The 11,224-nt window shown below is 44.2% G+C and overlaps 1 protein-coding gene across 2 annotated transcripts; it reads left to right on the top strand.

Annotated features, from left to right (window-relative positions):
* Positions 1-2,709: 2,709 nt before the first annotated feature.
* Positions 2,710-9,944, top strand: IL22RA1 (interleukin 22 receptor subunit alpha 1). 2 transcript variants are annotated; one of them, XM_086626248.1, is made up of 8 exons: positions 2,710-2,752; positions 4,950-5,082; positions 5,781-5,962; positions 6,629-6,813; positions 7,288-7,423; positions 7,496-7,498; positions 7,671-7,792; positions 8,919-9,944. In XM_086626248.1, exons 1-8 carry the CDS (start codon positions 2,710-2,712, stop codon positions 9,942-9,944), a joined length of 1,830 nt encoding a protein of 609 aa, XP_086482374.1. The 2 variants fall into 2 exon arrangements, with proteins under 2 accessions (XP_086482374.1, XP_009987360.2); XM_009989058.2 differs by lacking the exon at positions 7,496-7,498.
* Positions 9,945-11,224: the final 1,280 nt, after the last annotated feature.

The following is an 11,224-nucleotide window of genomic DNA, read 5'->3' on the forward strand; positions in this document are numbered from 1 at the left end:
AAGCTCTGAAGTTGTGTAACCTCTACAAAATTATTTTGACATGTCACAGCTCAGGGCCTGGGATCAGTTCTTTGTCTTGTCCAGGTTTTCTGAGGATGGAAGCTGAGGGAAAGCCTGCAGGGCAGGTGAGCTGTACTGGTGGAGGCAGCATCCCACTCCTCCATGTTTTCTTTCATCAGGGCTTGAGACTTTCACCAGGGCTTTCCACTGCAAAAGGGTCATCAGTGGCCAGAGCGCAGTGCTCCCTCTTCCAGAGCTGTCGGTCCGTATCTCACATCCTACTTAACAGTTGTAGCTGTGTCATGAGAAAAGCAGCTCTCCCCTCTCATTGGGAGGGTATGATCCAGTCAACCAAAAAACCTGAAGACATAACCACTTTGGTCTTTTTGGCCTTAATCTACTATCTGCACAAATCTCTGGCACGCAAGATTTTTCTCCTCTTTCCCAAGCTGTGCCAAGTTATAAGCAGAGCTCCATGGAAAATGTGTTATGAACCTCTCAGTCTGTTTTTGTCCTTAGGAACTAACTTCTGACGTAGGGTCACAGTCTACACTTTGGAATTTGAAAGCCAAGTGTTTAATTTCAAACTTGGAACCAGACTTTTGGAGATCTTCAGATACCTAAGGATTCAGAGAGGTGTTTCCAGGACTATGCAAAAGGTAACATCTCTCTACAAATAAGGGCAGAAATCAAGATTTAAGTTACATTCTCAAAACTAAAGTCTCAGGTGCACTACAGTTTCCCTCACCTCTGCATTACCTGGTGTCATAACACAGCAGAAGCATGAGGCAGTGAGGTGAGGGAAGAAAAAAATGGAAACGATTTAGCAAGCTATTCAGGAAACACCCTAACAAAGATTTGCACTTAATTAGACATAGGCTACGCTGGTGGAGAGGTGTGTCTTGTTTAATAAACCTGTGAGGCTTCTGCATTTCTTTAAGTGAGATGAGAAGGACAAAATGACAGCGATGCATCAGTGGCATGGTTTGAAGCATACAGCCTCGTGAATATCGAAGCAGGGCAGGGAACAGAAACAACTTCAGGAACAGAAAACCCATCAGATGAAGAGGTAAGCAGAAGGGGTGGTAATTTCTATCACATGTTTGGCCACAAGGACAGAACAGTGGAAGTAGTGTGCTTTCAGCTTCAGAAGCACACATGGTTTGTGTTTTGATTAAATCGGCTGCAGGTGTGACGTTGCTTACGGGACTCACTTGTAATAATAAGAACAAAAAAATCTAGCATTTAGGAGTTTTAAATAGATCTAGACAATATAGGAGTAATGCTCATAAGGAAATTGTCTAATGCACAGTTGCCCTATGTGGTTTAGAGCAGCTATTTCCGTCAAAGTTTTTCTAGGGCTGAAGCGATGGTAATTTGAATGGTTCTCAGCGCTCAGGACAGTCCAGTTGGTCTTGCTCTGGGGGAACCTCAGCTTTATGCCATGGTCCAGTTACTCCTAGGCAAAACTGAGGACTGAGGACAGGACTTTTTGTGAGCAGTTACGAACAGGGGATAAAGTAAGTCAGAGAAATAAGCCAGGGAGGTTATCCTGTCTGTGTCAAGGGAATAGCCACGCTACAACAATTCAAAGCAGTGGCTAAGGGAGTTTCCTACGCCTCAAACGCAGGTTGCAAGTGTGAAGTTTTCTCTACTCAGGACATCTTGGGTAAAATAAGTAGCACGGAGCTGTACCAGTTCTTCAGATGTTATACACATCTGGTGGTTCTAAATCCACATCTCCTGGTGACAAGCAATTAATTTTCACTTTTGACCACAGAATGAAATGTCTCTCCCTCTTCTGAGAAAAGTCTGAAAATGTAATGTAATGACACCCTAAAAAACTAAGAACACTATGGAAAAGGAACTATATCTCTTTCTTGTTTAGATTTCATACAAACTCCCAGTTCTTACCATACGGCATCCACGATACTCAGAACAGACCCTCAAATTGTGAGCAGGCACAAAAGTAAACTGTAGGTCTAGAGCAGGCTCTGAGAAAAGCCACGGGACAGCACATGCTCCTCCTACAGAAGGGCTACCTCCTTTCTGCATCAATGGGAGAGCCTCCCCAGCCACCTGAGGTGCTTGTGCTCTGCCCAGTATGCAGCAGGGCTACATGCCAGTCAGTTGGCTCTCATCCATGCCCAGCATGAACAATGGAAGAGCTTAAAAACTAGTGATTTGTCCAACTTTCATTTTAAGAAAGCATTCAAAGGTATTTCTTAAGGAAATAGGTGTCTTGCTTGCAGCAGTTATAGAACCAAGTAGGCGCACAGGACTAAGTTTTAATTTCTAGAGTTTTAACAAGTCAAAGTCACCCGACCAGAAAAGCAAGCCCCAAAACAGAGAAATCTCAATGAGGCTTTCAGGCAGGAAGCTCTTTATCAGCAAAATGGTATTTGGCTTTCTTTCAGAAGCTGGGGATTTTCTAAGCCTCTGGCTCGTGCACCTTTGTACAGTGGGTGTTCACACTCCGAGGGGAGAGGTGCTCCTGTTGTCACTCTGACGTCCTCTCTTACACATGCGCACACATCTTCAGCTGGTGATCTCGGATCCGAAGGCAGGTGAGACAGTAGCTCTGCAGCCTGTTACTGAGCAACAGATCCAACCTGGCCTCCCAAACAAGAGCTCAGCCCTTGTAAAAGGTGATTCGTTCGCACACAGGATCAACTGCCTGCTCTCCCAGCCCAGCTTGCGCAGTTATTCATGAAGCAATTCCTGATCATCTTGGCTGTGTTTTCAGTGGTCGGTAAGTCCCGACTTCTCCGTTCCTATCACTGCTCGTGGTTGTTTCTGTTCGATCCTGTAGCACGGGACGGAGGTCAGTCATGTTTACGGAAAGACGACCTAGAGAACGAGCTGGTGTCTGAGGTTGTTCGAAAGCTCTCTTCTGTGTTGCTCTCTCCTTTTAATATTTTCAAAGTACTGTTGGTGTGCTCAGTGCTGTAAGGATTAGTAGGGAGAGCAAAATAATCCTTCATTTCAAAGCGTTTGCCGCTGATGTGTTACAACCCAAACTTACAGGAGTACAGGATATTCATCGACTTCAGGGGGCTTTGGATCAGTCCTCCTGTGTTTTAAGACGAGACGCAAAGGCATACAAGAACAGCTCTGATTTTGAAAGAGGTACAAACAAATAATGTATCCCTAAAAGCCATTTAACCCTACTCCAGATGTGGCAAACTCACTCCTGGGTAAATCAAGGATAAAGTTGCTATGTTTTCAAATGCCAGCTTTCAGCAAGCAACCTCACCATTCATCTGCTCGTGTGTCCGTGATCCTGCACTGTAGGGAAGGTCCCTTCAGAAACTTCTAAAACAGAGGGACTTTCACACTGTGAAATATCCTGGTTTTTCCCTGCCCACACTTGACTGTGCTTGTGTTACGCTGCTTTGCATAACTGTGTTTTAGTATGGATAAATGTGGGAAGATGGAGATTTCCTACTTCTGATATGATCAGTGTATTGGTGACTCAGTTTTCATGGTGCCCAGACAGGGAAACCCACCCACTTTATTCTGACTGCTGCGTTCCTGCCTCCTCTGGAAGACTGTGCTGAGCCTTGTGTGAGCAGAGGCAAGTGTCGAACTGCAGACGAGCTCCGGACAAAATCTGGACTAGACTGCAATCCATTTCTGCGTTGCTTCCCTGCCAAAATGCCACACACAACAAGGCTGAGAACTGGATCTGTTTTTCTGCTGAGCTCTCCTCCTATACAGCATGGCCATTTGGAACTGCTGACACTCAGTTCTCCTCCACGGAGGCAGCTGGAAGGAAAGCTTGGAGCGAGGACCCAGGAACTGGTGTGGTTTAGTCCCTGCTCTACCACAACTGCTCAACGTGATCTTGTCCACCTCACCCCCACTCTGGGCCTCAGTTTTCCCATCTGTAAAATGGTGCTGCTTTTGCTCACCCATCACACCCCTTCTTCATAGGGCGGATGCCTTGATGTTGAGGGTCCGTTTACAAGCACCGTAAGGGGATCGTTCACGTTCAGCAAGCGCAGGCTGAAGCCTATGCAAGTTCAAGGTGTTTATCAATTCTGCAAGCCGAGAGTTGAGTAATGTACAAATTATCTATCTTTGTGTCTATAATTCAAATTTACAGAACTTATCAATTCTGAAGGTTACTCTCCAAGTTAGAAGGTTGCATGAATCAGCCTTGAGAAAATTTCACACTGTGTTCTCATGATAGGAGAGAGCCAAAAGTCTCTAGGACACCCTTTTGCAGCGCCTACTCAACACCAGTTTGCTGCAGGTGGATCATGGTGGTATTCTGCTCTATGGAGGCAGCTCAGACCAGGGGCGTGTTTGCCAGGGACAAGCGACATTTCTGCTTACCTAAGGCAGAGCCCATCCTCTGTGGAGAAGAGGCACAGGGCTCTGAGAGCAGGGAACCACGTGAGTTGTTTGCCCTCACCCTGGCACACCCAGGCCAGAGTCCAGATAGGCATCAAGTCTGTGTGTCACTCTGTACAGGCAGTCTCCATTCAATAAAACAGAGCACGAAGGGTTAATGTCACATCTTCAATGATGTGACACCAATCTAAGCATACAGCTTCCCTGAGTATGGGCAGAAAGCAGAGACATTCATAGATACGAACATTATTCTTAGTTTTCCAGCCATTTAACTGCTTTAAAAGAAACCTGATAAGGAACTCAAAGATACTCTTTCTGACTCTGAGTTTTTGAGGTCTTTCTGTAAAAATTCCTGACTTGCATTTCTTTGGGATGAGTCAACAATCTGTAAGACATATACAGCCATGTGTGCACAGTTTGAATTCCTGTTCTGTTCAAGCTTCTGCGTTGCAGCCCATGTCTAGCAAACGAACTGGCTTGCCTGATGATATTTCTGTTCACTAAAAGGCTGAGCAGCATCAGACCCACATCCATCTGAGGGCTGAGATGCCAAAATAGGCATTTTAATACTAGTTTCTTTGCTCCTCTAGGCATTGTGACTACAGAGAGGCCATCATGTCTGAAACGTGCAGCATTTTCTTCTACAAACTTTGAGAACATCCTGACATGGGAAACTGAAGCAGGCATTCCCCCTGGCACTGCGTTTGATGTCCAATATAAACAGTATGTGAAGTTTGCCGTTTTTTTGAATTCTGTTGTTCTTAGGGCCACTGTTCTCAGAGAGAGAAGGGTCAAGAAAGACAAGCAGATTTTGTTGTTTCTGCTGCTTGTTTTACCGTTACGGAAATGGTTCTGCTTAGATAAGAACTCAATAAAGAAGTATTTAAACTGGTAGATGGTGCTCAGTTACGCAAACCCTTTTACATCTTGGATTGCCAGCTTTACTCCGTTACTGAGCTACTCTCTGCCTTCAGCAGCCCCCTTCTCACTAGTCTGTAGTTTCCTCACCTGTAAATACAGGTAATAGCAGTCATCTTCCTCTGGTTCAGTCACTAGAGAGATGAGACCAGTGCTACACTGGTTTGGGTAGCTCTGCAAACTCTGCAGTGAACTGGCATGCAGTCATTCAGCGTCACAGCTGGGCAAAGAACCCCGAGTGGCTGACTCAGGGCACTCCGGTCCGTGCCCTGAAATAAGCTGCACTTCCTCAATGTGACATCCATGCAGGAGCCATCAACGGGAATGGATTAAGGGCTGTAGTCCAGGGGAAGTTTCTCTGCCATTCCATTCCCCATCACTTAGTAATTGTAATAATGAATTTAAAAACTACTAAGAGTTGGCAAAACAGCCATTTGGATCATTCTGGAGAAGTGTACTGCAGCTGTTCTACCGAAAAGACTAAAACCTTTTTTTGTCTTTAGGTATGGAGAAAAAATCTGGCTTAACAAGCGTGAGTGCCAGGGTATCACACAGCCTTTCTGCAATCTCAGCCGTGAAACAGAAAACTTCATGGAGCATTACTATGCCAGGGTGAGGGCCACTGGCCACAACTACTGCTCCTCCACCTGGGTGCGCTCGGAAAGATTTGAGCCCAGAAAAGAGAGTACGTACCGTTGCTGAAATCTATTAAATCCTCACTTCTAAGGATTCATCCCAAGTCTCATTGATGTTTAGGACAGCAAAGGGAAGGAGGCACACGAGCAATTAGGCCATTCTTTTCAGTTTGATGTTTTTAAGCTACATGTCCTTGGAGGAATATGGACTGCTGCTTTTAAATACACTGTTATAGATCAGGTTAAATGTTGGGATAGCATACGCCTTTCACTGCAGATAAGTGTACATAAAAAAGAGCTGAACTACTCTAAAGAGAAAATCTGATGTAGGATGGGAATAGGAATTTAGGCAGCAGTTAACCGAGTGCCCCGTGGTGGGATTTCACACTCATCACACACGCGTGAAGGAGGACGTCCCTGCGCAGGACAGTGATGCAAATAGAAGGAAGGAGAATTTCTTGAGACAAACACTGGCTAAAGGTGGCAGAACCCTGAGGGAAGACAGTATCTCCAGGTGCCTGATTTCTCCTGTGCTCCGTGAAATACAGTCAAATACTGTTTTGTATATGAACAAAAGCAATAATTTACAGTGAGTCTGGGGGGTGTGTATAAGATGTTTATGATAACCTGATCTCATCTGATCATCTGAATAAGATGATCTGATAATGTATCAGCTTTAATCTTAACAGCTGACACTCCTGTTCTGTCTTTTCTAGCTATTATTGGAGCACCAGAAGTGGAGTATATTCCTTATGTGCGGTCCATAAAGTTTCTTATACGGCCCCCTTATACTCCACTGAGAGGTGAGGATGACCGCCAGCTAACCATAGAGGACATTTATAGCAAATTTGGTACTGTTGATTATCACTTAACAATATTCAACCAAAGGACGCACCAAAAGGTAAAGCACAACCTCAGGCCACTGGCCCACTGACTTTTGTAAATCACATTTCGCATAAAATGGAGAAGGACATCAGAGCTTATACACGATGGATGAGATTTTTGATGTGCAAGGGAAAACCTCAGTCTTTAACTCTCAGTAGACAAGAGGAACTTTAAGCATTCCTCTATAATTCTGGAAAAGAAACTGGAGTTTCCCAAGGTGCTGTATAAGTAACAAAAAATAAAACCACTGGTGACTAAAAAAGAGAATGACTTAATTAGTTCAAGCCTTAAGAACCTGAAATGCAAAAATTAAATACAATAACAGTGGAAAGCAAATTATATATTTAGAATTCCATATGTACAGAATTATTATAGTCCTATAACACCTTACTAGTAAATAAAATATTCTGCTGAATTTTTCAATCTGATTTGAAGAAAATGTATGCATTTAATCTTTCTAAAACACAGAATTTGCCTTTATTTTAAACAGTGGATGAAGCATGCACACAACAAAGAATTTGAAGTTTCCAACTTGGACCCAGACACTGAATACAACGGAACAGTATATCTCTCTCTCCTCCAGAGAAGCAGCAAATCCCAAGTATTTTGGGTTAAAACACTAGCAGGTGAGGCTGTTAACTCTGCTCGTTTAAAAGTCCAGCTGGGATACTGGGTACACAAAAGAGAGTGATTTTCAGCTGGTATAAAAGAACATGGCCTTGCTAAACATCTCGAAGCAACACCGACTTTCCTAATTTAAAAATCGAGTCCTACGAGATTGGCCTATAAAATCATTTAGCTAATCCCACACGGTTTATCTAATCCAGCTCTCTGACACCACCTTTCCCACTTGTTCTCTTCCCCACTAACCAGACAACACGTGGCTTCTCTACTGTTTCGTGGCACTCGCGTTCTGTGCCGGACTGGTGTTCGCTGCCATTAGTTACGTGATCTACAAATACATCAAGCGACACAGTGCCCAGCCCATGGCGTTGGTAAGTGTTCTGGAGCCATCGCAGCCAATCTTTAAATGCTCGGGACTGTGTGCACGCACTTAAACGCCATCGCTACGTGAAGAGGATGAATGAGAAGACAGGAGCATTGTCTAGGTGGTCACTGCAGACTACAGGTGGTTTAAATCATAGAATCACAGACTGGTTTGGGTTGGAAGCAACCTCAAAGACCATCTAGTTCCAACCCCCCTGCCATGGGCAGGGACACCCTCCACTACACCAGGTTGGCCAAAGCCTCATCCAGCCTGAACACTTCCAGGGATGGGGCAGCCACAACTTCTCTGGGCAACCTGTGCCAGTGCCTCACCACCCTCTGAGTGAAAAATTTCTTCCTTATATCTAATCTAAATCTGGTCATCCTACCACAGGTAGAGAAAATTTGTCACAGGGAGCTGTAAAGTAAGACAGCAAAGATGTCTGCGGACTTGAAGAATCTAGTTTTTTCTATTAAAGGAAATAAACTGTGCATATTGTCCCTAGAGGAGAGCAGGGCTCTATACTAATATGTTAGAACAGCTCTCAAAATCCCAGACTCCCAGAAGTTCCTTTTCCTTTCCTCTTAAATCTAAAATTTTCAGAAGTTTCTTAAGATTTTGGTTTCCAGTTTTTAAGTGACCCACTGGCAGTTTGATTTACGGAAGATGAGTGCTCAGAACTCCCTCCAAATCGGGCCCCTTTAAAGAAGGAATCAGGTTAGGCAGCTAAAGCCTGAGGCATCCTAAATCACTAGTTCCTCTTGAAACCCTGGGCCACCTTACCTAGCCTTCATCTCCCGTGGCAAGCATTGGTTCTGCATGCCAAACGAACTTAAGGGCAATCTATTTCCATGCTGCAGGGCCCAGGCCAAATTTTGGAAAAGTTAAAGCCAGATTTTTTCTTCCTCATATTTTAGGATCGCACAGTTGCCCTTGATACATAATGAGAGATGTCTGTATTCCTCTGAAGGGCCATTCCCCAGGAAAAAAAAACAGATTTATTTTCTCAGTACAGCAAATCCCTGGTGGTTTTTACTGATATTTCTCCAAAGAAAATTTTAAAGAATCTAAAGCAAACCTTCAAAGTCACAGCTTCTTGTTAATACCTCATGTTTGTCTATCTACTTCAACAGGACTTCAGAGGGATTTCATCGTTCCAGCCTCTTACACTGACAGTGGAGCATATTATAAAGCCCATTAATTTATCCAGACCCTCACTTCTCATCCCTGAAGTGCAGTTACCACAGATCAGCCAACGTTTGGACAGAGCACTGGAGCCACGATGGTCCTTCTGTCCACCACAAACTACCTATCAGCAACAGATGGACGTACCACCACTCCAGCTGCCCGCTCAGCCTCCCTGCTCGGCAAGTGCAGCTCCTACTAATTATGCTCCTCAAATAGCTGAGCAAAGCGTTCCTACTGCCGCGTCCGGCAAAATCCTGCCCCTGACCTACGGCGTGTGTGTCGAAGGCACAGACCATGTTGGCAAGAAGAATTTGCAGCCAAACCAAACGCTAAAGGATGTTTCTCCAGATGGTTTTGTTGGTGGAAAACTCATAACCCAGATGCTGGGCAAGAGCTGCAGCCATTGGAATTATAAAGAACAGAGACCAAACTTGGCATTGTGGGACAACAGTGACACAAGAAAGTCAGTTTTTTTGCAGGGGAGCCCTGGGCAAACACAGCAAGTGCTGTTGCAGACTGATGGAATGGAAAGTAAAGCACACAGATCCCAGCTGTCACTGTCTTTGCTGGAACAAGGAGGATGCTATAGAGGACAGACAGCAGAACTGCCACCGTTATTGTCTTCAGTGGAAGTTGACACAGACTATGTCACAGAGGATAAATCGCTGTCGTCTCTATCAGCAGCCCTCCTCCTCTCAGTCGGTACTGGTAACAGCTTCCCTGGAGACAACTCAGAGCAGTGGATGTTGCCAGATTCATTCTCACATTCTGCAAATAAATTGCAGTTCCCAGAGACTCGAGAAATAGAAATGTTAACAGCAACAAAGGAGCTAAGCTGCACAAACCTGAGCAACGTTGTGTCCCACGACACTATCTCAGACCGGGACAACAGCACTCCTCTCACTATGCTGTTCAAAGATTTGGACCTAAAAGTACTGTGGGATCAGGATGAAAATATAGAGTTTTATTAGGATGACTTAATGATATTAAAATCCAGATTATGTTTGCTTGCACGAAAGAGTAGCCTACCCTGCAAACAGTAAATGCAAATAAATACACATAGCTAATCCTGGATGTCTTAACATGGCACAGAGTTGTCAGACTGCTTCCACTATTTTTCTACCGTGGAGATGGGTGCCTTTGCTTACATCATTACCTCTGGGTACACTGCAATCCTGTATCTTTGTGCTTAAGTCATAGGTCTCATTTCTTGGATATTCTTCAAATTGATTAGGAATTGGATTACTTTAAAGCTGAGTTAAGATTCATTTTCAAATTCTGGATTGAGTTTACTGAAAATTTAGCAAAGTTCACAATAGAAACTGTATTTGTTCTTTACCAACACCAAATATCCAGGTCCAAGACATATCCACCCTTTGAAGATATTCAAGTGCTGATGTATGGAGAGATAAAAGAATTAAGTATATTATGGCACCATAAAAGAATTAAACATATATTGGTGTTCTACCCTTGGATATACGATTTGTGCAAAACAACAGGCTACTTCTACAAAATGGACTTTGCCTTTAAAGCAGTCACTGCAACTGTGGTAACAGCTCCTGGTGCAGCAATTCCGTGAAACTACATGTACCCTACCCCGCTGTGTTCTTTAATGCTTGTAGAAAGTGAAAGCCTTTTTCATCTCTGCAAGAGATTACTGCAGTCTTGGCCCAGCCCTGACATATTTCTCAGCTGCTCTTCATTTCTTCCTCTGAAATAGTCACGCATTCAATTCTTCCCTTGATACCCCCAGGGACGAAGCAGCTAGAATCACCTTCCACGTAGGTAGGAATGTGAGGATTTACACTAATCTCAGTTCAGCCCTCAATCTCAATTTACACTAATCTCAATTCAGGCATTTAATAATCTACAAAGGAGACTAGGGAGGTGTCGAGCCGCTTCCTCCCAGCCTTCACCGACACTGTCGATGAGGAATGTGCTCCATTTGCACGACGGAGAGGGGTCTACAAGACCTCTGCTCTAACAAGAGCAGAGTCCTCCTCTGCTCCTGTTACCAGCACACCCACCTCCAGGGCTGGAATGAACCAAACCCAATGTAAACTGAGAGCCAAACGCTTTTCACGCTGCTCCTTTACCAAAAGCAGGCTGAATGGTATTTATCCAGGGGACAGAGGAGGCGATTATTTTTCATTAAGAGGAGAGTATAGTTCAGCCTACTGATTTCCACTGGTGTGGTAAAAAAGTGTGAGTGTCTGATGACATCAGTTTCAGAGAAATGAAACCATTTATA

Source organism: Tauraco erythrolophus, chromosome 24, assembly GCF_009769465.1.
Source record: "Tauraco erythrolophus isolate bTauEry1 chromosome 24, bTauEry1.pri, whole genome shotgun sequence".
Lineage (NCBI taxonomy): Eukaryota > Metazoa > Chordata > Aves > Musophagiformes > Musophagidae > Tauraco > Tauraco erythrolophus.